Here is a 25,059-nt window from a genome sequence, read left to right on the forward strand (position 1 = left end):
TCAGTAATATCTTATTAACAGGATGTTAAAACGGTCCACTTAAAAAACAAATTCCACTTATCTTAGCCTCTGAGAACATAGCCAAGAACATCTAAGCAGCCAGTAATGTGATAAGGTCAATGCACCAAAATCTGAGTGTGTCTCAAGGAAAATGTTTCAGGCCCATGCTCTGACTTTATACATAATTTTAAAAAGGTTGATGATATGCTTTCCCAACCAATAGCCAATTAGAATTGGCAAGTTAGATAGGGGGAAGTTGGAGGAGAATAGGGCTAGCAGAAACAATCAAATTTAAACCAGCAAGTGGTAACAACTGGCCATGAGAAAGGACAAAGACTGTAGAAAGCAGATGAAGCAGTTTAAAAAGCGAAGCACACAAGGATCATTTAATGTAGGGGCAAAACCTCTTCACATTTACCGAGGGAATCATTATCTAATAATTGGTCTTCATTCTGATGATCCTGTGTCACCAGGATAATTTAAATCAAACTCATTATTCTCACTTTAAGAAGTCAGTGTAATGCATAACATAAGCAATCCAACAAACATGTTAAAACATTATGGCACTAAATGGAATAATTTTCATTTCTCCAGAAAACTAACTTGTGTAGAATAGTTCATTTGTTGAAGATGCTAGATAAATGAGGCATTTTTATATTGTATTATAGTACCAGGAGGAGGATAGATATAGTTTTCCAGCAGAATAGTTTCAGCAAAGGATAAAATTTTGCTTTCCAAAGTTGGTAATTATGTTTGCGGCAAGAAAGGGATACTTCATTAGCTCTGGAGAGTGACATTTTTTGGAGATCCTCAGAAGTTTCCAAATGCCAGCATTAAAGTAATTATGAAGCAAAATTTTAATCATTGGATAGGATAGTATTATGGCATAAGTTTCTCATTCTGAATAAAATGAAATATCAAATCAAATTACATGGAGACTACACTTTCTAAGTCTTTTCAGGTGTCTGTCTCACTCTCATTCATCATCCATTTATTCTCAGAAACATCATCATATTATTAATTGAGAAGACCTTTACACCCTCTTTATAAAACCAAAAATTCTTGCACAAAGGTAAAGCTTTCCTTTTGCCTGTCCACTGGAAGCTATTTCTGATCATTGCTTGTGACATGGTAATGCCCAATAGATAAACAAATTAATTAAAACTTTACATATATATGTAGGGTGTGTGTATAATATAACGTATATTTGGATATATCTATACTTTCCAATTTAAAATTACATAGAGTGAAAGTCTGACATATAATATGGCTTGTATACAAGGGGGTTCCTGGTATTACATTTATCATGGGTAAAACTGTGAAATTCTGCTTGTGGTAAAGAATTGCATACCAGAAATGACATTTTCGAATACTATTAAGGACACAGCAAGATTTAGTAAAAAGAACACGGGCTCTGGAGTCAGACAGACTTGGTTTGAATCCACATGTACTCACTTACTATATGACCATTGGCAGGTTACTTACTCTGAGCCTTGTTCCTTACCTGTAAGATGGGGGAAATTAATTCAGGATTGTTTTGAGAAGTAAATGAGATAAAGTGAAAACATTTAGCACAGTAACTGGCATATATCAGGCATACAACAGATATTAGTTACCTTCCATTACCCTAAAAATAGATTTTATTCCAAGTCAATTTTACCTTCACTTGCAAACTTGCTGATGCAACTCTCCTTTCTAGATCTTCTACCTGTTGAAGAATACTCAAATCCATTTCCATTGCTTGTTCTTCTACTGACCAGTTCTCCAAAATATCTCGAGTTACCTGGTTCTCTTCATTTTCATTTAATTCAATAACAGCAACTACATTTGAAAAGAAATTAATTTTAAAATCCACTTTATTCTGCAATGATTTCTTCCAGAAAGTGAGTAAAATTCCAGGGGTAACATATATGTGAAACTTAACATACGCAAATCACTTGTGCATATGCAGGCAGCTTACTCTTAAAAGTAAGGAATATTCTTTTTTAAGAAACAAAACAATATGTCTGCAAGTTGTAAAAAATTATAAGGAAGTAAAACCAATTTAAGAAATGTAAATAGTTACTGTTTGTTGAGCAAAACAGAAAAAAACTGCCTATTAGTAATAAATTAAGATTTAAGATATACTAAAATATGTTTTAAGATCAAAGAATTAATTCTCATAACTAGGCAAGAGAGCAGAAATCTCTTTTAGGTACATACCATCCTTATTCTTGATGCAGGCTTGAGTAATATAATCCAAGTGTTTCTGAATTTGTTTCTGTAATGCCTTTTCTCTTATTCCTCTGAGATGTAGCACTTTGAGCAAAGCTTTTAGGTCTTCTGGGTCAATAATTCTCCACCAACCAAACTGCATTTCTAAGTCAAGACAAATATGTAGATCTTTTACAAACATTTTGAATATGAATTCATGGCACAATGCAAATCAAAAGATTTATAACTGTGTATAAAACCATCAAAGATTCAGTTATAGTATAGGAAACTACGACAATGAAATAAAGTAAGTGGCTATAACCCATCTCAATGTACCTACCTTCGGGAATAGGTTTTGGACTAGGAAAATCTACTGGTTTTGCTACTTCAACAGCTGCAGGTTGAGTTGAAGTGACTTTTTCATTCTGTGGTACTGGAGATTCACTTTTGCTTGAAGCAACATTGGGAGTCAAGAATGAATTACCATTTCCTTCTGATAATCCCAACCCTGATCCCAGACTAGGTAAAGGTGACGTAAATGGAATATTGGAAGTAAGCACGCCAGTGGGCCATCCACAAAACTGGAGTCCCATCATAGACACTCCACTTTTCACCTGCAAAACACAAAAACAAAACAAAAAAACATTTTAATAGTAGAATGATCTAAAAAGTTAGGAGAAATGTTTAGAATATGAAATTATTTTTAAAACTCTGAAAAAATATTCTTTCACTTATCACGATTAGAGGAAAACTAAATACAATAGTAACAATGTTAAATTCCATATTCTTATTTGCTCCCCAAAGTAATTTCGTCCCCAAAGTAATTTCGTTTTAGATATATTGTAACAGTAATAAGTTAAAAAATAATTAAAGAAGCCTTTGCCTTAGACTTAGACTAGGAGTCGGTAGTGCTGATGAAGTTTGGTGACAGCAATTCTGACACTTTTCAGTTTTCAAACTGTGGCATGGATAATACAAATATTCAACTGATTCCCCTTGAGTGAAAATCTTCATGGGGCCAAAGATTAAATAAAGCAACTATAAATGAGTTACAATTAGAGTACTAACCTGAAGAGGTGATAAAGCAAATGGATTTAGGCCAACAGGATTCTGAGCAGAAGATGATCCAAGAAGAGGAGCTGGGGCAGGCGAAGGTGACTTAGATGGTGGCTGGGACTGAGGAGTCACTAAGGAAGCAGTTGACATATTGGCATGGGTAAGTGAAGTGTCATCACAAGGTGTTCTTGGCAAAAGGCTAAACCACTGTCTATTCTTTTCAGTCAGCGTTTTTAACAACTGGTCATTGGGGAGGGGACTGTAGAACTTCCCTGGACCACCTGAACCAGTATTGAACAGATTATTAGAGTCTGTCTTTTCCATGTTGCTTTGTGTTGCTGTTGACTGAATGCTGCCCAATGAATGTTTCCCACTGTTTTGATAAGACATTGTGCACCCATTTGCACTACTATTTGGTTTGGGGGTCATTACATCTGACTCAGGAGGCATCTTAGCTACTTCTAAAAGCTTGCTTAATTTTGAAAAAGAGCCAGGTTTCTGAAGAAATAGATTTGTGTTATCTTTTTCTTTAGGATCTTCCTTTTGCTCACAATGATCTGGATTTGAACAATTTAAAGTGTCCTCAGAAGTCTCAAATATTTCTTCTTTGATCTGGATACTTTCTGCCTTTTTTAGTTTTTCTCTTTCTTTTGCAATTTCTTCTAGTCCTACAAAATTGAAAAGTATTATGAAGATCAGTGACTCCCAATCAAACCAATGCTATATTTTATTACTATTTATCAAGTTATATGCATAATATTTTAAGAAACTTTTCTACATCACTTAATATTCTCCAGTTTTTCCTTTTTTATAGACTAGACTTTTTTTTGCTCATTGGAAAATATAATTTTGTAATTAATCATTGCAACAAATTAAAATTTAAAAAATATTAAAAGTCCTCATATACAGCAAAAAATACTATTCCAATTTTTGTAAAAATCCTTCCAGTGCATACACACTTAAACTTATAAATTAAAAAAAGGAAATCCTATTATATACATAAAATTCTAACCTATATGTTTTACTGAATAATACTATGTAAACATCCTGATGTGTCAATAAATATGTAACTACGCTATAAATTTTTTTTTTTTCTGAAGAAGATTCACCCTGAGCTAACATCTGTTGCCAATTGTCCTCTTTTTTTTTCCCAATGTGAGCCACTGCCACAGCATGGCCATGGACAGACGAGTGGTGTGGTTCCACGCCCAGGAACTGAACCTGGGCTTTAGAAGCGGAGCACACTGAACTTTAACCACTAGACCATCAAGGCTGGCCCTACACCATAAATTTTAATGGCTATAGAGTATTCAGTGGAATATATCATAATTTAAATAACCATCTTCTACTGATGGCTATTAGTGGGGCCCAGTTATTCACTATTATAAACAACACTGTAAATGATGATCTTGTATCTGTACCTTTAGATTTAAATTTTTTTAATGATTTACTTCCTTAGGATAAATTTCTAGAAAAAAACTTACTGAGTCCTAAGATGTGTACTTTTCAGAGTTTTTGAAATATATTGTCAAACAGCCCTCTAGAAAGTCTAGATCAATACATATTCATACCAGAAGTACAGAAGAGCATCTGTTTGCCTACACCTTCAACAAAACTGAATACTAACAATATTTTTTGTCTTTGCCAATATCTAGGAGGTGAAAATCTAAATTCTATTTTTTTCTCATCACTAATAAGGCTGAATATCTTTTCATAGGTTTATTGGTATTTCTCCTTTGTGAACTTCTGGCTCATACTTTTGATCAATGTTTTAAAAATAATTTATAAGAACTCATGAAAATATAAATCCACTACTTTATTCAATTTGAAAAGTAATATACATTCAAGGTAAAATATTCAGTAATGAGAGGTATGTTAACCCTTTCGGCTCTACTCCCTCGTCCTTATTTCCTCTGTTCAGAGGTAATGATGATTACTCAACCATGTCAATACATCCTTCTGGAAATCTTTTTTTTTTTTTTTTTTTGTGAGGAAGTTCAGCCCTGAGCTAACATCCATGCTAATCCTCCTCTTTTTGCTGAGGAAGACTGGCTCTGAGCTAACATCTATTGCCAATCCTCCTCCTTTTTTTTTTCCCCCAAAGCCCCAGTAAATAGTTGCATGTCATAGCTGCACATCCTTCTAGTTGCTGTATGTGGGACGTGGCCTCAGCATGGCCGGAGAAGCGGTGCGTCAGTGCGCGCCCGGGATCCAACCCGGGCCGCCAGCAGCAGAGCACGCGCACTTAACCACTAAGCCATGGGGCTGGCCCCCTTCTGGAAATCTTATATGCATATATGTAACTAGCATTTTGTATTATCACATAAATGGGATACTAATATTCCCTTTTCTGCAACTTAGAATAAAATCCAAACTTCTAAGCAAGGCCTACAACACTGTACAATCTGGTTCCTGAAAACCTCTACAACCTCTGGCCACTCTTGTCCTTGCTAACCTTGCTCTTCCTTTCTCCCTTTTTTCAGCTTCTCAAACATGCTAAGTTCTTCCCTTTGCACTTGCTGTTTCCTCTGCCTGGGACACTGTTTTGTTGACTGGCTCCTTATCCTTCACGTCTCAGATTAAGTGTCATTTCCTCACAGAAGTGTTCTCTGATCATTATCTAAAAGCAGAGTCCCCATCCTATTCACCTTAGAATATCATTTTATATATCTGCTTTGCAGAATTTATCATTATACACAATAACCTGTTTATTTGTTTATTTTCTATTCCATCCCCCACCCACACACTAGAATGTAAATCAACAAACTTTACTTAAAAGCAGAGCAATGTCTATCTTGTTTATTATGGGATCCCAAATGCCTAATATGGTCGCTGCTATAAAATAGCACCTCAATAAATATTTCTTGAATGATGAAATAAAAGGGTAAATTTAATATTTTCACTATATACCTGACAGCTTTCTATGGCAAAACATATAACTGTACTTCACTTTTTTCAATCAGCTACATAATTTCTATTATATAGATATATCATAATTTATTTAACCAATTCTCTGTTAATGTTTGAAATAGCTCTCAAATGTTCTCTTGAAATTAATTTCTAGCCCAAATTAAAATCCTATACCTCAGACTTACGCTTCTGGCCAATATGGAATAACAGGGACTAGATTTACCCTCTTGCATGAAACAACTAAAAAGCAGACAAAATATATGAAACAACAGTTTGCAAGAAACTGGACATCAGGTAACAAAGACAGAAAACAAATGTGGTAAGCCCTATGACTGCCCCAGTTTATTGCCTTGGGGTAGTGTCCAGGCTACAGCACAGGGAGGAGGAATCCAGGCGGAGTCTGGCAGACTCCCTGAGATGAGGAGATGGAACTGAGAGTTCAAGGGAGACCAAAGTGGCCAGAGTGCTCAGGAAAGACTACTAGAGAAGAGAGACTGCGTGGAGAGAGAACTCCAGAGATCTACAGAGGGACCCCTCGAGTATGCAGCTGAGTAATGATCAGTGCATATGTGTGAGGAATCTACCTGAGACGAGGGAAAGAACTACCTGAAAGGATTAGAGGTGACAGTGCCAGGTGCTCCCACAGGCTGGGAATTGTACCTGTTCTTATCAACCAGACTGGGAAACCTCAAGATTCACAGGCATTAGGTAAAGTACTCAGAAGGATCTTGCTTTAGTAGTTAGGGGATAATTAGACCTAGACTAAGCACTGTTCTAGTCCTGCCTAACAAATTTTAAAAGCAAGACCTGAAAGGATCAAACTTCTCCCAAGTAATTTAACTGTGTTTCAATTAAAGCTCAAAAATATTACAAATATTTCAAAGGATTCAAAAATATCCAGTACTCAACATTGTAAAATTCACAATGTCTGGCATCCAATCAAAATTAGAAAGCATGCAAAGATGCAGAAAAACATGACACTAATTAGAAAAATTAAACAATGAAAATTGATCCCAAACTGACAAGATAGTAGAATTAACAGACGAGGACATTAAATTTGAAAAAATAATGGCTGACCAAATTTGATGAAAACTATAAACCAATAGCCAAGAAACTCAACAAATTCCAAGCAAAAGAAACACGAAGATAACTATACCAAGACATATCATAATCAAATTGCTCAAAATCAATGATAGAGAAAATCTTAAAAGCAATCAGAAAAAAGTCTTATGCCTCATATGATCTTTATGCATTTCTGCTCATTTGTCCTGAGAAGACCACCCTACTTCATCATCTCCAATTAGGCACATGTGAAAAGAGTCACAAATATTCTCTTCATATACCTGGGCTCACAAATTTCCTTAACTTTATACAAGTTATTGGCTAGTAACCAAGTACTAGTATTGTTTGATTTAATCTGAGAACTATTATCTCAAAAACCACTGTCATATATCCAAAAACAAATAGACCAACCAAATAACCAATTTTTACTGATTTGAGACTCATAGATAACTTCCCATTTGTATCTAATAAAGTAGATTGAGCTGATGATACATTTTAATAGCCTATTCATGGTTGTCTTTAACTTTTATATTCAAATTGCTTAATTATAAATAGCTAAACCTCTAATTAACATGTAAAATTATTTTTAAAAATTTAAAAATCTATATAAGATGTCTAGTATAAAGAGATTCTTTAATTTTAAATAGTTTTCTGTCTCCTATTTCACACAATCCCCTGTTCTTTCCAGCCCTTACTTCTTTGACATGTGTATTAATAAACATCTTCAAAACAGACTAAAGAAGAGGAGACAAGTAGGAGATGAAAGAGGGTGTGATCACCTGATTAATTTCCCTGCTAGTAAGAGCAAGTGCATAATGACAAACAACATACCATTTCCCAATTAAAACAAATCTTAATAATAGCAAGTTTGCTATTGGAAAGAGACTGTGTCTTCCTGAGTTTTATGAGAAGCACTCTGAACCCTCTCAGTTCACCTAAGAGTCGTCACTGGACCCTAGGGGTCCACCACTCCCAGTTTAAGGGAAAATTTTTTCCTTTGGCTCTCCTTAGTTGGGCTGAAGCAGGCTAAAACTTTCAAATAGATTTTACTAAACTCCAACTGAAACACGGATAGAGAAGGCAAGAAATGTAAAAACATTGGCATTTAGAGTACAGGTCTCTGTTCAGTGGCTTCCTCCCAGGGCTCAAAGGCCCTTACCCATTCAGTATAGCATAACCTCAGGAGTACTTTGATAGCTACTCCACTCTCCTCATGTCGATAGTGCCACCACAACCCAGCTCCCAGGAGACATCTTGCTATTACTGTGGAGAAGACTAAAGGAAGAGATTCTTATCATGTCCATGATAAGATGGAAAGGTCTTATCTTGTCCATCTAGGATTGTTCCTTCCCAGTCTGATGCAGGAATTTTAAAAAAGATGACTGATACTATAATACCCTCAACCTTCAGGTAAGATTCCCCCACATATCCATGACAGGAATTATGTTTTATACTTACAGACCTAATGCTGTAACCATATCCTAATACAAAATAGAAGGGTAAAAATCATATCACAGTATATACATACAATGAACAATAAACTTGTTTCATTTTCCTTACAATACTGAATAAACTATCTACAACCTAACATACCCCAAATGGTTAAAACACACGAAAAAAGATAATGAATTAAAGGGGAACAAATCCCTGGCTTTAACTGAGTGGCCATGGCGGCTTTTTTCCTTCCCACTTTCCTGAGGGCCTACAGAAGGACAGCAGAGCCTTTAGCCAGCTTATGTCAACACTGTTCTCCAGGTCCTTGGTATGTAGACTTGGACTCTTGGTATGCGTACCCCCTAGCACTGTTCCTAGACCTGAGGGTCCCTTGATATGTTTTCTGTTACTTAGAGAAACTAAGTGCTTTTTACCCTTTCTCACACTAACCCACAAATACAGAGCAAAGTGTGGGGTATAGTGTTATATCTCTTGGAGTGCTCTAGTCACACATCCAAGTCCTAGGGAACCAATATGGGAGCTGGGAGATCCTGTGTACTGTTACTTCTCTGTTTATAAGTTGTCTTCACTAATACACTTTGCTGCTGTTAGCACTACATGTGTCCTTAGTGGTTTTTGTGACCATGTAGCTTGTACAACAGTTGGTGTCCAACAAAGTCCTGATGTCACAGATTTCTAGAAGGGAAGTAACCAGGGGTGGAAGAATTTCTCCTTGGGGTCAGTGGTAATTCACTTGGTGGAGTTAGGATGGTCTCAGTAGCTATGCCCAAGGATGGCAGAAGTCCTAAAGTGGTACACTAAAGAGTGACTACTGGTGATAAGGTGGCTTGAAATTCAGTTCTGTGCCTCCACCTTACCAGCTTAGAGATTTCCATGAGTCCTAAGGGGAAGGGTAAACTACAAAGGGTGATGGCAACCCCTTTAGAAGGGAAAGTGGGGCAAAATCCCACTATCCCTCTGTTATAACATATGAAGCAACTGGCCTCTGTGGATGTGAAGCCAGTTATTGTGAGGACTGTTCTATAGGACACCAGCAGAAAGAAATCCACCAGTATACAGAGTAAGAGCTAGGTTCTCAACAGGTCGACTACCATAACAACTTGAAGGATCCTTAGAGACTTGGCTTGCTTATTTGCATGATGAAGGGACCACAGTGGTATTAAATGAAGGTGAGTAGGGGGAAGCACATGTCTCTGTTACAGAATGAGCAGTCTGGGTTGATTAATACTGCTAGGACAGGCATTGCCACTCCATTTCCAAACTAGATGGTTGGTAGCATCGGTAAAATATATCCCCGCTGGGGTGATCTTCTAGGAGACTCTGGAATGTGAACTGGACTAGATCCACAAAGGATGTAGCTGCTCTGAGACACTGGCTGTGTTAGCATGATTATAAGAAAACCAAGGGCTTGAGAGGGGAAGGCCTGACAACATGCTCTTGGTGCAGAGAATGTTGGATGATTGAATCAGAGCAGGTCCACTTAAGTGGACAATGGCTTTGACTTTATTCCTTCATCTGGGAGGCATTGTTAGAAATGAAACGGTTCTTTTAGGTCATACAAGCCCCATCTGAGGGGAGGAAATGAAAAGAGAGATCCTAATAAGTGGCAGAGGTTTCTGCACAAAATAAAAAGAAAAAAGGAACAAAGGAAGGATAAGATAGACAGACTAGACTTCTGTAGAGGCTCCCTCCCAACAATAAACGTGGTATTGCTCATTAACAGAAGGACTGATAAAACAGAAGTCTAGAGTGAGGGAGTGTGGTCCTATTCGAAAACTTAAAAGACTCACTGAGACTGTGGAGAAGAGACCTGTGAGATGACACACAGACTATCACACAGCTCATAGGCTTGAAGAGTTGTCAGGAGACGGGGAGTCACCAGAAGATTAGGTGGAAAAGGTCACTGGGGAAGAATCTCCCTCAGAGATCCCTCAAACTCTCTGGTAAGATCTCACAGCCTCTAGCTTCTTTAGAAAAGGACTCAGAGAATAGAATGGAGGGACACACCCTATAATATCTTTTGAAATGGGATCATGGGTGGGAATACTCACTACTTAATCAGCTCTACTTTATGAGTCTGATTTAACTCTCGGAGCCAGGCTTCTTTGTTCTCTGATCTGGGCTCTTTCAAACTTAAGGAAGACTAGGGCTGGGCTGAGTCCTCAGGTCCCCCTCCAAAGGTTTACTAACCATACTCCTCAGTTCATTATGCTGGTAAGGAGAAGAGCCTCAAACATTTATGGGCTTGCCAGAAATAAGGGACCAAGTATCTATCGATGGGGTTGGGATTCGGTGTTACCTATGGCTGAAAGACCAGAATCACAATCACTGCAAAGGCTTTTAGACCTTTTGCGTGAACTTCAGTTGTTCCTTTATCAGATTGCATACTGGCATGGAAATACTGGGGTACTTAAGTTCTGCACAAGCATGTCCACATATCAGCTGGACATATTTATTGTGACCTCTACTGGTAGCTTCTACAACTGTTGGCCAGGTGTGTTGCCAAAACCCCTCTGTATTTACAAGGCCTCCCAAGGTTGTACAACAGTGTTGCATACCTGGAGGAGAAAGAGATTGTATTTCTTAAAGAAGAATAGATTCAGGTAGGGGTACTGAGCAACAGCATTTCACAATTTAACAACCCTGTTTGACACTAGTACTACAAGCATCTCTGACTGAAGTCTCTGGCAAAGAGACTCTGATGGCATTTTTCAGCTTTTGGGTATCTGAGTTCTGCTAGCCACTGAATGGTATACACCTTTTCTGGATATGGAATTACTGTGCCTCTTGCATGTGCAGACAATATACAAACTATTAGGACTGAAACATATTTGTTATATATTGGGGTTTCCAGAAATGATACAATCAAACAATTGGAATTCCTTTCACAGCTGCTGCCATTCAACAATGGGCTTGCCAACATATTGGGTGACTGATCTATGCTCCTTCTTATCTATAGGCGTATAGAATGCTGGAATAGCATTCTAAAAGATAGCTGCACCAACCCCTTCAACAATGACCTCTGTAAGACTGTCTGGTCCGGCTGCCCTCTACTGTTTATACTTTGAACACTGCTTATACGTCATAAAGGTCTCTCCATTTTGGTAAAGTTCCTTGGCATCCTGGAGTGGAAGAATCTACTTAGCATGCTGGGATGCTGAGTTTTTACACCTCAATATTCCTCTCCTTTTTTGGTACCTATCATGATTTCAACAGATGGCTGGGAAGTTTGTGTTGTTCATATTACAGATGAATGGATAGATACAAATGCCCACATTCTCCTGCTTTCTAGATGACATTTGCTAGCTGCAACCTCAGGAGGGGCAATTTTGGCTTTCTCTTTACTTCAAACAGTTCTAAATTTTTGTTGTACACTCACTCTACAAGCAGGAGATTTTGCTGCAGTCCTTACACCCATACAGTGTATTCCATCTGGAGGACATCTTTGGTGGGAAGATGATAACTTCTGGTCTCATGTGGAACTTACTGTTCCAGAAAAAAAAGACAGACCATATGGCTCACCCCTGAAGATAATGATGGATTTTGCTTGGATATGAATATCCTGATCACAGAAGGTAAGAGGGTGGTTGAAGCGTGAATAATTCTCTCTTCAACTTTCCTACAGATATGAACAAATTGTACTGAATAACCCTCTGCAGCTATCCCACGCAATGACACTCACTTCAAAGCTATCACGATGTTGGATTTGTTATTCTCAACCTATTTAACTGTGGGGGACCTTCAGGGGCACCCCTCAGACAACACCATGGGAATTACTCTTCCTTCCTTACTGCCCTGGCCATCCATAATCCTGTCCTTACTGGTTCTACTGTGTAAAACTCTGTCTCCTCAGGGCACAGTGACACTCTTTTCTTGCCATCTCAGCTCCCACTGATCCATTTCCCACATCAGGGGCACCTAGTAGCACTTTTTTTCCATTTCAGACCTGCAGTTGAATCCAACTAACAGCACACTGGCAGTGTGCTAACCCCGGGGAAGCACAAATGCCACGTGGATACAAAATGTAGCATTGAACCAGACTGGTTAACACTCTCCGTAATCCAATGGAACTTGTTTTCTTACGTGAAAGGCAGGCCCTTCCTGCCTCCTACTTGGACATAACACCGTCTACACACTTGGGGAACTACGAGACCCTTTATAACGACTCAAACTGGATGGTTAGCTCAGTTGGTTAGAGCATGGTGCTAATAGTAACTCAAAATCTAAAAGGCACTGGAGACTTTCTCAGCTGTGGTCTCCAGTGCCAGCATCAGAGCCTACCTGCAGGTGTCTGGGATACAGGCTTTCATTAGTTTGGACGAGGTCTCTTTCCTTGAATAGGCACCTATGAAGCTGAGGGTATGACCCACAATCAGCCCCTGAGGGACACTGTCATTGAGAAGGCTTGGGATCTTATTGCTGAACAAATATTATATAAATGCTTAGCTTTGGACTATTTGTTAGATAGTCCAGGGGATGGCTCAAGGGAGCTCTATGTCTCCCAATGTTGCGGTATATTATTTGTTTTGGAATTTCTCTGGCTATCTGATGTCTCCTTCAGAAGGCACCATTTAAAATCCAACTGGTAACTGTTCCAGATGGGAAGGCCTACATCTAGTGAGCTACCAAGGGTACGGGGTGGATGAAGCTGAATAAACCCTCAGTTTTAGCTAGATGGCTATGGGGGCTCTCCTCCTTCCCTCCCTCAGACTTATTAGCAAACCAGCTTAGTCGCCGAGCTGGTTTGCAGAGGGACAGCATGGCCTGTAGCTGACGTTGGCACTGTTCCCGGGGCCCTCAGTACGTGGACCCTGGCCCTTTGTATTCACACTCCCTAGTGCAATTCCCAGGTCCAGAGGTCCTTTGATATATACGTTGTTGCTTAGAGAAACAAAGGGTTTTCTACCTTTGCTTGAACTAACCTAAAAATGTAGAGTAGTATGAAGGCAGGCATCTCTCTTGGAGTGCTCTTGCTGTTTGTCCAGCCTGCACCTGGCACACCCCTGGAGAACCACTATGGGGGCTTAGGAGATCCTGTGTGCTTTGTTCTGTCTCCGCTCTTGAGTTACCATGACTGATAAACTTTGTTGTAATTTGCACTGTGTGTTTTGCTCGTGCTGCAGGTTACCTTGCATCTTGCACAACATGAATTTAATTAATATTTTTTCTCTGGAGATAATCCAAGATCTAATATCGTCTCTATGTAATATTATTGATGATAAGAATATTACAGGGATTTTTAAAAAACTTGTGCATTTAAACTTTTAAATAAGTTCTTAAATCTAACTTTATTAAGAACAGATTGTGCTTTTAGAGAACTGTTAAAAAGTGATAAATGAGAGGAATAGAATAATGCATATTGTTAATGCTGTATTAACTTTCATTATCCATTTATTTCATGGTAGTTTCTACCAGTTGGTACTTATTCATCCTTATCAGCCTTGCCTCTCAGATATAGGACTTGCCTATATTATACCCTTATATGTTCTTGGTCTTTGTCTTCATATATGTTATATCTTTCCAATTAGACTGTGAGCTCTTTGTGCATAGAGACAGGCTAATTGATTCTTTTGTATCTCCACTGTACTTAGTACAAGAAACAATATAGGTGCATATTAAACACTTGATGATTAAAACTATGATTTTTTTTCTATTTTAATTAGCTGTAGATGAAAAGGAATCTACACCTATTATTTATTGTATAACTTCCATAGCACTTAGAATACTATAGCAGATGCACATTCATCTATGAAGTAATAAAAACTTTATGAGAAAATAACCCTTAGGTGAAAAATCATTCCTACTTTCCCCCTGTACTGAGAAAGGACTACCAATAATAGTATAGAGTACAATTAATATTTATATATTGCTTTGTAGCCTTTTAGATCCATTATTTGATATGATCCTTATAACAACCAAATAATTTATAGAGAGCCTATTAAAGTTCTTTTGTAGAGAGGGAAATCAGGGTCCAGAGAGGTTAAGTGGTAAGACCTGAATGGAAACTGAGGTCTAACAGCTACAAATTCAATCAGTGTTATTTAATCTGAGAGGCCTAAAATTTTTTTAAAAAGTCCCCTGGGGGGGCTGGCCCTGTGGCGCAAGCGGTTAAGTGCGTGTGCTCCGCTGCGGCGGCCCAGGGTTCGCTGGTTCAGATCCCGGGCACGCACTGACGCACTGCTTGTCAAGCCATGCTGTGGCAGCATCCCATATAAAGTGGAGGAAGATGGGCATGGATGTTAGCCCAGGGCCAGTCTTCCTCAGCAAAAAGAGGAGGATTGGCAGATGTCAGCTCAGGGCCGATCTTCCTCACACACAAAAAAATAATAACAGAAAAAAATAAATAAATAAAGCCCCCTGTGGAAGAGGAAAGGGATTTAATCGACTTAGTCTAAGGAAATAAGAGGCTATCAGAAAATGGACTATCTCATCTATGAGATTTTTTATACAAACCTCATGGTAACCACTAAACAAATAATCAGAACAGAGACACAAATGATAAATAAAGAGAAAACTAAGAAAAGCATCATAGAGAACTATCCAACTGAATTGGTAGTCCAAAACACAGGGATGAGAAACAAAGGAAATGCAGAAGAACCAGAAAATGAGTGATAAAATGACAGCATTAAGCTCTCATATATCAATAATCACTCTAAATGTAAATGGATTGAATTCTCCAAGCAAAAGACACACACAGAGTGGTGGGGGATGGATTAAAAAACAAGACCCAACAATATGCTGCCTGCAGGAAACACATCGCAGCTCTAAAGACAAACACAGGCCTCGAGTGAAGGGATAGAAGACGAGATACTCCAAGCTAATGGACAACGAAAGAAAGCAGGTGCTGCCGTACTTATATCAGACAAAGTAGACTTCAAGATAAAACAGGTAATGAGAGACAAAGAGGGGCAATACATAATCATAAAAGGGACACTCCACCAAGAAGACATAACACTTATAAATATATATGCACCTAACACAGGAGCACCAAAGTATATAAAGCAACTATTAACAAACCTAAAAGGAGATATTAACAACACACAATAATAGTAGGGGACCTTAATACTCCACTTACATCAATGGACAGATCATCCAGACAGAAAGTCAACAAGGAAATACTGGACTTAAACGAAAAACCAGACCAGATGGACTTAATAGATATATATAGAGCACTCCATCCAAACATAGCAGAATATATGTTCTTCTCAAGTGCACAGGGAACATTCTCAAGGATAGACCATATGTTAGGAAACAAGGCAAGCCTGTATAAATTTAAGAAGATTGAAATCATATCAAGTATCCTTTCAGACCATAATGCTATGAAGCTAGAAATCAACTACAAGAAAAATGTGGGAAAGTGACAAAGATGTGGAGACTAAACAACATGCTACTGAACAACCAATGGATCATTGAAGAAATTAAAGGAGAAATCAAAAAATATCTGGAGACAAATGAAAATGAAAATACACCATACCAACTCACATGGGATGCAGCAAAAGTGGTCCCGAGAGGGAAATTCATAGCAATACAAGCCCACCTTAACAAACAAGAAAAATCCCAAATAAGCAATCTTAAACTGTACCTAATAGAATTAGAAAAAGAAGAACAAACAAAGCCCAAAGTCAGCAGAAGGAGGGAAATAATAAAAATTAGAGCAGAAATAAATGAAATTGAAACCAAAAAAACAGTAGAAAGGATCAATGAAACAAAGAGCTGGTTCTTTGAGAAGATAAACAAAATTGACAAACCCTTAGCCAGACCCACAAAGAAAAAAAGAGAGAAGGGTCAAATAAAAAAATTAGAAATGAAAGAGGAGAAATTACAAGGGATACCATAGAAATACAAAGGATTATAAGAGAATACTATGAAAAACTATATGCCAACAAATTGGACAATCTAGAAGAAATGAATAAATTCTTCAACTCATACCACCTCCCAAAACTGAATCAAGAAGAAATAGAGAATCTGAATAGGCTAATCACAAGTAAAGAGATTGAAACAGTAATAAAAAACCTCCTCCCCCACCAAAAAATTCCAGGACCAGATGGTTTCTCTGGAGAATTCTACCAAACATTCAAAGAAGATTTAATATCTAACTTTCTCAAACTATTCCAAAAAATAGACGAAGATGGAACACTTCCTAACACATTCTACGAGGCCAACATCACCCTGATCCCAAAGCCATACAAGGACAATACAAATAAGGAAAATTACAGGCCAATATCACTGATGAACATAGATGCAAAAACCCTCAACAAAATATTGGCAAATGGAATACAACAATACATTAAAAAGATCAAACACCACGATCAAATGGGATTTATACCAGGGACACAGGGATGGTGCAACATCCGCAAATCAATCAATGAGATACACCACATTAACAAAATGAGGAAAAACCACATGATCATCTCAATAAACGCAGAAAACACATTTGACAAGATCCAACATCCATTTATGATAAAAACTCTCAATAAAATGGGTATAGAAAGAAAGTAGCTTGACATAATAAAAGCCATATATGACAAAGCCACAGCCAATATCATACCCAATGGAGAAAAACTGAAAGCCATCCCTCCGAGAACAGGAACAAGACAAGGGTGTCCACTCTTGCCACTCTTATTCAACACAGTACTGGAGGATTTGGCTAGAGCAATTGGGCAAGAAAAAGGAATAAAAGGAATCCAAATAGGCAATGAAGAAGGGAAACTCTTGCTGTTTGCACACGACATGATTTTATATATAGAAAACCCTTAAGAATCCATCAGAAAACTATTAGAAATAATCAACAACTACAGCAAAGTTGCAGGGTACAAAATCAACTTACAAAAATCAGTCACATTTCTATACTCGAAAACCAAATAACAGAAAGAGAACTGAAGGATACAATCCATTTACAATTGCAACAAAAAGAATAAAATATCTAGGAATAAATGTAACCAAGGAGGTGAAAGACCTATACAATGAAAACTATTAAGACATTAGTGAAAGAAATCAATGATGACATAAAGAAAAGGAAAGATATCCCCATGCACATGGATTGGAAGAATAAAGAGAGTTAAAATGTCCATATTACTTAAAGCAATCTACAGATTAAATGCAATCCCAATCAGAATCCCAATGACATTCTTCATGGAAATAGAACAAGGAATCCTAAAATTCGTATGGGGCAACAAAAGACCCTGAATAGCTAAAACAATCCTGAGAAAAAAGAACAAGGCTGGAGGCATCATAATCCCTGACTTCAAAATATACTACGATGTGCAACCATGATATACAACTATCTACTGGGGCTTTGGGGAAAAAAATAAATAAATAAAAATTAAAAAAAATACTACAAAGCTATAGTAATCAAAACAGCATGGCACTGGCAGAAAAACAGATATATGGATCAATGGAACAGAATTCAGAGCCAAGAAATAAAACCACACATCTATGGACAGCTAATCTTTGACAAAGGAGCTAAGAACATACAATGGAGAAAGGAATGTCTCTTCAATAAATGGTGCTGGGAAAACTGGACAGCCACATGCCAAAGAATGAAAGTAGACCATTATCTTTCACCATACACAAAAATTAACTCAACATGGATTAAAGACTTGAAGGTAAGACATGAAACCATAAAACTCCTAGAAAAAAATATAGGCAGTACACTCTTGGACAACAGTCGTAGAAGGATCTTTTCGATTGCTATATCTACTCAGGCAAGAGAAACAAAAGAAAAAATAAATAAAGGGGACTTCATAAGACTAAAGAGCTTCTGCAAGGCAAAGGAAACCATGAACAAAACGAAAAGACTAACCACCAACTGGGAGAAAATATTTTCAAATCATATATCAGACAAGGGGTTAATTTCCAAAATATATAAAGAACTCATACAACTCAACAACAAAAAAACAAACAACCTGATCAAAAAATGGCCATAGGATATGAATAGACACTTTTCCAAAGAAGATATATGGATGGCCAATAGGCACATGAAAAGATGTTCAACATCACTAATCATCAGGGAAACGCAAATCAAAACTATAATGAGTTATCCCCTTATACCTATTAGACTGGCTATAATTATCAGGACCAAAAAACAACAAATGTTGGAGAGGATGTGGAGAAAAAGGGACCCTTATACACTGTCGGTGGGAATGCAAACTGGTATAGCCATTATGGAAAACAGTATGGAGATTTCTCAAAAAACTAAAAATTGAAATACCATATGACCCAGCTATACCACTACTGGGCTTTTATCCAAAGAACTTGAAATCAACAATCCAAAGAGACTTATGCACCCCTATGTTCACTGTAGCATTATTCACTATGGACAAGACATGGAAGCAACTCAAGTGTCCATCAACTGATGATTGGATAAAGAAGATATATATATATACACACACACACATACACACACAATGGCATACTACTCAGCCATAAAAAAAGAAAATCGTCCTATTCACAACAACATGGATGGACCTTAAGGGTATTATGTTAAGCGAAATAAGCCAGACAGAGAAAGACAAACACCATATGATTTCACTCATATGTGGAAGATAAACTAACACATGGACAGAGAGAACAGTTGTGGTGGTTACCACGGGGAAGGGGGTTGGGGGTGGGCATAAGGGGTGAAGGGGGTCATTTATATGGTGACTGACAAATAATAATGTACAAATGAAACTTCACAATGTTATAGACTATTATGACCTCGAAAAAAAAAAAAAAAGTCCCCTGTAAGCTATTCTTATAAACTCTATAAAGACATTTAATTAATTATAAATAAAATTATTTACTTTCTTAAAGTACTTTCACTGTGCCTATGGTGTGTAAAGTACTATGCTTGACACTATGGAGAATAAAAAGTTGTACATACAAGGATTTTAAAATTTAAATAATATACATAAATAGTATGTATATCAGTGTGCCAAGATAATGGTGTAATTATTTGGTTTTCTAGGTGTTCACAGATAGTAAATATTACTTTCACTTAAATAAGCTGGGGAAGAGTTTATAAAAGGGCTAAGATTTGAGCTGGGTCAAGAAAGATGGGTGAAATTTAGATGGTTGAAGAAAAGGTAAATAAGCATTATATTGAGTAGAATTTGGCAAGGCATAGTATGCATGACACAGAGGGAGGAACGCACGTGTGCTAAGCAACAGTGAGTAGACTGGTCTATGTAAATTCATATTTGACAACAGAATAAAGATATTTTGAGGTCAGATTTATAGAGGGCCTTGAATGCCAGGTGACATACAGATTTATTACATCATCTTATGGGCAACAGAGAGTCAATCAAGGTTTTGGAGTACAGACGTGATACAATGACAGAATGTATAGGGGACAGAAGGAAGGGAATGTATATAGAGAAGTCGAGGACAGCTGTAATAATCCAGGTATATATTGATAAAGAATTGATTTCAGTAGTGTTGCAGAGATTGACTTCACACATTTTGAAGGAAAAGTTGATATGCTAGATAACTTCAGGTTTACATGCCCAAATGACTGAGAATGATGTGGCCCTTAATCAAAGTGAAGAATATTTAAGTGGTCTGGGGTAGGGGTGAAGTCTTTTTTTTTTTTTTTTTTTTTTGGTGAAGAAGATCAGCCCTGAGCTAACATCCATGCTAATCCTCCTCTTTTTGCTGAGGAAGACCGGCTCCGAGCACCTACTGCCAATCCTCCTCCTTCCCCCCCCCCAAAGCCCCAGTAGATAGTTGTATGTCATAGCTGCACATCCTTCTAATTGCTGTATGTGGGACGCGGCCTCAGCATGGCCGGAGAAGCAGTGCATCGGTGTGCGCCCGGGATCCAAACCCGGGCTGCCAGCAGCAGAGCCCGAGCACCCAACTGCTAAGCCACAGGGCCAGCCCCGTGAAGTCTTTTTTAAATCTTCTCAGGTGAGAAGGCAAAGCCACTTGCCTGGACATTTCTGTATTTGCTCTTAAGCTATACCATGGTGCTGCACCTTCAAGTGACTCACAATTTTGTCATTTTAATTTAGGTTTCTGTACTAACACTTTAATTTCATTCCAAACAAGCTCCTCCTCTTGACTCCTCTGATTCAGCTTAAAGCCTCATAATTTTTCTACTGAGGATTCATTCATCAAATTTATCTCTGATTCTACTTTTCTTACATTATATTCAATAATTTTCTATAGCAATTCCACCTTCAAGATATCTCTGTCTACCCAGTCTCCCTGTTTGCACCTGAGTTTAGGGCATCCCCACTTTTTATCTAGGCTACTGGAATGGTCTCACCACTGATTTCTCCACCCCTTTTTATTCCAATCCAATGTGTACCTCACTCCCAGATTATGTATTTTAGTCCAGTTCCCCTGCCTGAATTAGTCTCCGCCCTCAAGAGCTCACAGTCTAGTGGTAGAGATGGCCATGTATGCCAAAAATTATGATAAAATATTAAGTAGGCTATAAAACATTTCCGTTTTGAGCCCTTTAGGTACTTTGTATTTATATCATTGATGGCTCTGACTTGACTCTCTAATTTGCAAAGTCCTAATATTTCTTAGAGTTGCCTCTGGGGCCATCCCTGGATTGGAAAGCAAGTATATAGCATAGAAGTCTATCGGGAAAGGCTATGAGTTCCCCAAATACATCAACCAGAACAATTCTGTTTTTGTTAGATATTGGGGTTCTGCATAAGACTTTAAAATTTTAAACTATTTAAGTTAAAAGAAATTTTCACCCATTTCTCCACACCCCCCCCCACACCCCCCGCCTCTGGCAACCACCAATCTGTTCTCTGTACCTATGTGCTTGTTTTTTGTTTTTTTTTTTAGATTCCACATATAAGAGAAATCATACGATATTTCCCTGTCTGACTTATTTCACTTAGCATAACGCCCTCAAGGTCCACCCATGTTGTTGCAAATGGTAAGATTTCATTCTTTTTTATGGCTGAATAATATTCCATTATATATGGAATAAATATTCCATTATAAATAAATAAATATATACACACACACACACACACACACACACACAATTTCTTTATCCATTCATCCATCGATGGACACTTAGGTTGTTTCTGTATCTTGGCTGTTGTAAATAATGCTGCAATGAACATGGGGGTGCATATATCTTTGCCAGTTAATGTTTTCATTTTCTTCAGATAAAAACCCAGAAGTGGAATTGCTGGATCATATGGTAGTTTTCTTTTTAAGTTTTTGAGGAACCTCCATACCGTTTTCTATAGTGGCTGCACCAATTTACATTCCCACCAACAGGGCACAAGGGTTCCCTTTTCTCCACATCCTTACCCACACTTGTCATTTCTTGTATTTTTTTTTTTCCTCCCTAAAGTTCCAGTACATAGTTGTATATTCTAGTCATAAGTCCTTCTAGTCCTTCTATATGAGCTGCCACCACAGCATGGCTACTGACAGATGAGTGGTGTGGTTCTGCACGTGGAAACCAAACCTGGACTGCGGAAGCGGAGCATGCAGAACTTTAATCACTAGGCTATCAGGGCTTGCTCATCTCTTGTCTTTTGATAACAGCTATTCTAACAGGTGTGAAGTGATATCTCATTGCGGTTTTGATTTGCATTTCCCCGATGATTGGTGATGTTGAGCATCTTTTCATGTGTCTGTTGGCCATCAGCATGTCTTCTTTGGAAAAATGTCTATTCAGGTCCTTTGCCCATTTTTGAATTGGATTGTTTAGTTTTTTGCTATTGAGCTGTATGAGTTCTTTATATATTTTAGATATTAGCTCCTTATCAGATTTTGATTTATAAATATTTTCTCCCATTCAGTAGGTTGCCTTTTCTTTTCTTTTTTTTTTTTTTTGGTGAGGAAGATTGGCCTTGAGCTAACATCTGCTGCCAATCTTCCTCTTTTTACTTGAGGAAGATTGTCACTGAGCTAACATCTGTGCCAATCCTCCTCTATTTTGTAAGTGGGATGCCGCCACAGCATGGCTTGATGAGTGGTGTGTAGGTCTGCACTCGGGATCTAAACCTGCAAACCCTGGGCTGCCAAAGTAGAACGTGTAAACTTAACCACTATGCCACTGGGCCAGCCCCAACCTTTTCATTTTTTGATGGTTTCCTTTGCTGTACAGAAGCTTTTTGGTATGAAGTAGTCCCACTTATTTATATTTATTATGTTTAAATTTATTTTTTTCATTGTTAAAAATATTTTTACTTTTAAATGTTTTAAGCAAACAGTTAAAAAAAAAGCCCACTACACTGTCCTGTTAAATCAACATGCTGAGCCATCTACATCAATTTTTAAAAAGAAATAAAACAAAACTGAAGCCTCTTGTACCCACCCTGATTGCATCAGCAACTCCTGCCCTGGGGAAGCAGAGCATGACTTTCACACATCATCCCAACACATGATTTTATACTTACTTCATATAATTTGAATCCACAGGAAATATATTATTATGCAAAACAATAACAACACTGTTTACTATATGCCAACATGCTTAGATGCCAGCCACTATTCTAAGCACTTTACATGTGTTATTTCATTAATGGCTTCCCCGTGCCCTGCCACGTGGGATCTTTATTTTAAAAAAGGGTGGTTCCATTGCTAAAAACAAAAAGCTTAAAAAAACTGCTTTATATAATTTCTATTCTAGACAATCTCCTTTCTCCATTGGACTGTTACACTTCTATATGGCATGGATTACGTTTTATCTATCTTTGATCTTCTGCACTGCCTAGAAATGCCTGGCACAGAGCAGGTATTCAAAAAAATGTGTTGAAAGAGGATTTTGCCTCCAAGCACTACCACAGGGCAGTAGCTACACCCTGAAACCTGTAAACACTGACATAACACTTTTAGCCCCATCAGAATTTAAACATTTGGAAATGCCCAGACATAGAGTTCTGACAAGTTCAACTCAAGATGGTTTATTGAGCAAATAAATGTACTATGTACTGTGCTAGTTAATGTTACAGAAATGGAGTCAGCAAAAGAATCGTCTACAGGTAGAATATCAAGGATTGTGTAGTAACACAAAACTCAAGACAGGAAGAAGTTTAACGGAAAAGGAGGTGATCACAAACTTCAAACATGAACGAGATTTCAAGATGAATGAGGATTATGATAAGGATCTTAGATTTAAGCAAGTTACCTCCGGGGATACTGTCAGAATGGATGCTTGTTGTAAAGGTTCAAGAATAAACCACATGCTGAAAATTTGAGAATGGGAAGGAAGAGAAATGGAGTAGCAGTTATAAAGGATAATACAGAAGATTTTGTCCACTAAATAAGAAAAAGAATAGTTTATGTGAAAAAGAATAGTTTATGTTTGATGTTAGAAAGGGCCGCAGAGAAAAGAAATGGACAGAAAAGGAATATTTATCAGTGAAGGGGGCATTATGAGTTCAAAAGGAATGAGAAGCAACGTTTTACAATGTTTATCCATAAAGCAAATTTGATTCTGGAAGCACAAAAATATATTGAAGGAGTAACAGGGTTTTGAAAAATATGGTTTCTTACATTACTTTGTAATAGATCAATAGTTCCTACCTTCACCACTCTCCATGCCTTCTACAAAAATACCCCCACATTGAGGAAGAATCCAGTACCGGCGTCTGTAACGATCCTGGCCAAACATCATCGAACGTAAAGAGTGAGAAGCGTCAAAGAGCTTCCTTCTGTACTGACTCTGTTGCTGTTAAAAAATGATGCATATAATTAAGCTATGGGTGTTAAGTGCTTTAAAAATTAATATATAAGTGACTTTAGAACAGAAAAATTTTACTACTGGGAAAAGATAGCAAAAGAGCTAAATATTAACAAGCCTGACTTCAATTTCAGATGGAAATTATTTTGAGAGTAAATGGAATATTTTTGTTGTCATGGATTAAAAAGATAAGTTTTATTTTATCAGATATCTTATAGTAAAGCATGTCTTATACTTGATAATAAACAATGTGATCAAGTATTTTATTGAGCCAAAGCACACTGGCTCAATTCTATTTATTATAGTATATAACAAATAATACTCACATATGACCAATACTCAATTGGTCATACCTGTATTTGCCTATTTTTATACTGATGCTGTAAACCCAGGCAACATATAACTGAATTTTGGGATAAATTTGTGATGGATCTAACATTGATATAGTATATAGGTATCTCATAATATTAATCTCATAATACTTTAAAAAACTCATTTTAACAAAAAGTTCATCTAAAACTTCACTAATGCTACTGAAATTCAATTTTAATGAGAAGTACATAAACATGTGCAGTTTATAAATCCAATGAAATAAAATCCACAAATATACTGATGTAAAATAAAACATAAGATGCTGAAATTACCATAAAATTCGACTGAATTTTAAAAGTAATTAATTCCAAGAAATAAAACTATGCATTTAGTGATAATTTGTATTTAAATGAAGAGCT

The 25,059-nt window shown here is 37.4% G+C and overlaps 1 protein-coding gene across 14 annotated transcripts in view; it reads right to left on the bottom strand.

Annotated features, from left to right (window-relative positions):
• BAZ2B (bromodomain adjacent to zinc finger domain 2B) overlaps window positions 1-25,059 on the bottom strand; it is a 384,776-nt gene that overhangs the window by 17,341 nt on the left and 342,376 nt on the right. For 13 of the 14 annotated variants that reach the window (XM_014785922.2, XM_087435270.1, XM_087435269.1 and 10 more), the window contains 5 exons: window positions 24,172-24,316; window positions 3,262-3,917; window positions 2,534-2,807; window positions 2,203-2,358; window positions 1,661-1,821 (listed from right to left, as the gene is read on the bottom strand). In XM_014785922.2, the coding sequence (XP_014641408.1) occupies window positions 1,661-1,821; window positions 2,203-2,358; window positions 2,534-2,807; window positions 3,262-3,917; window positions 24,172-24,316 (1,392 nt within the window). The remainder of the gene's footprint in view (window positions 1-1,660; window positions 1,822-2,202; window positions 2,359-2,533; window positions 2,808-3,261; window positions 3,918-24,171; window positions 24,317-25,059) is intronic. The other variant, XM_087435274.1, reaches the window with a different exon arrangement.

Source organism: Ceratotherium simum, chromosome 9 (genome assembly GCF_057802395.1).
Source record: "Ceratotherium simum simum isolate JZ-2026a chromosome 9, ASM5780239v1, whole genome shotgun sequence".
NCBI classification, from domain to species: Eukaryota; Metazoa; Chordata; class Mammalia; order Perissodactyla; family Rhinocerotidae; genus Ceratotherium; species Ceratotherium simum.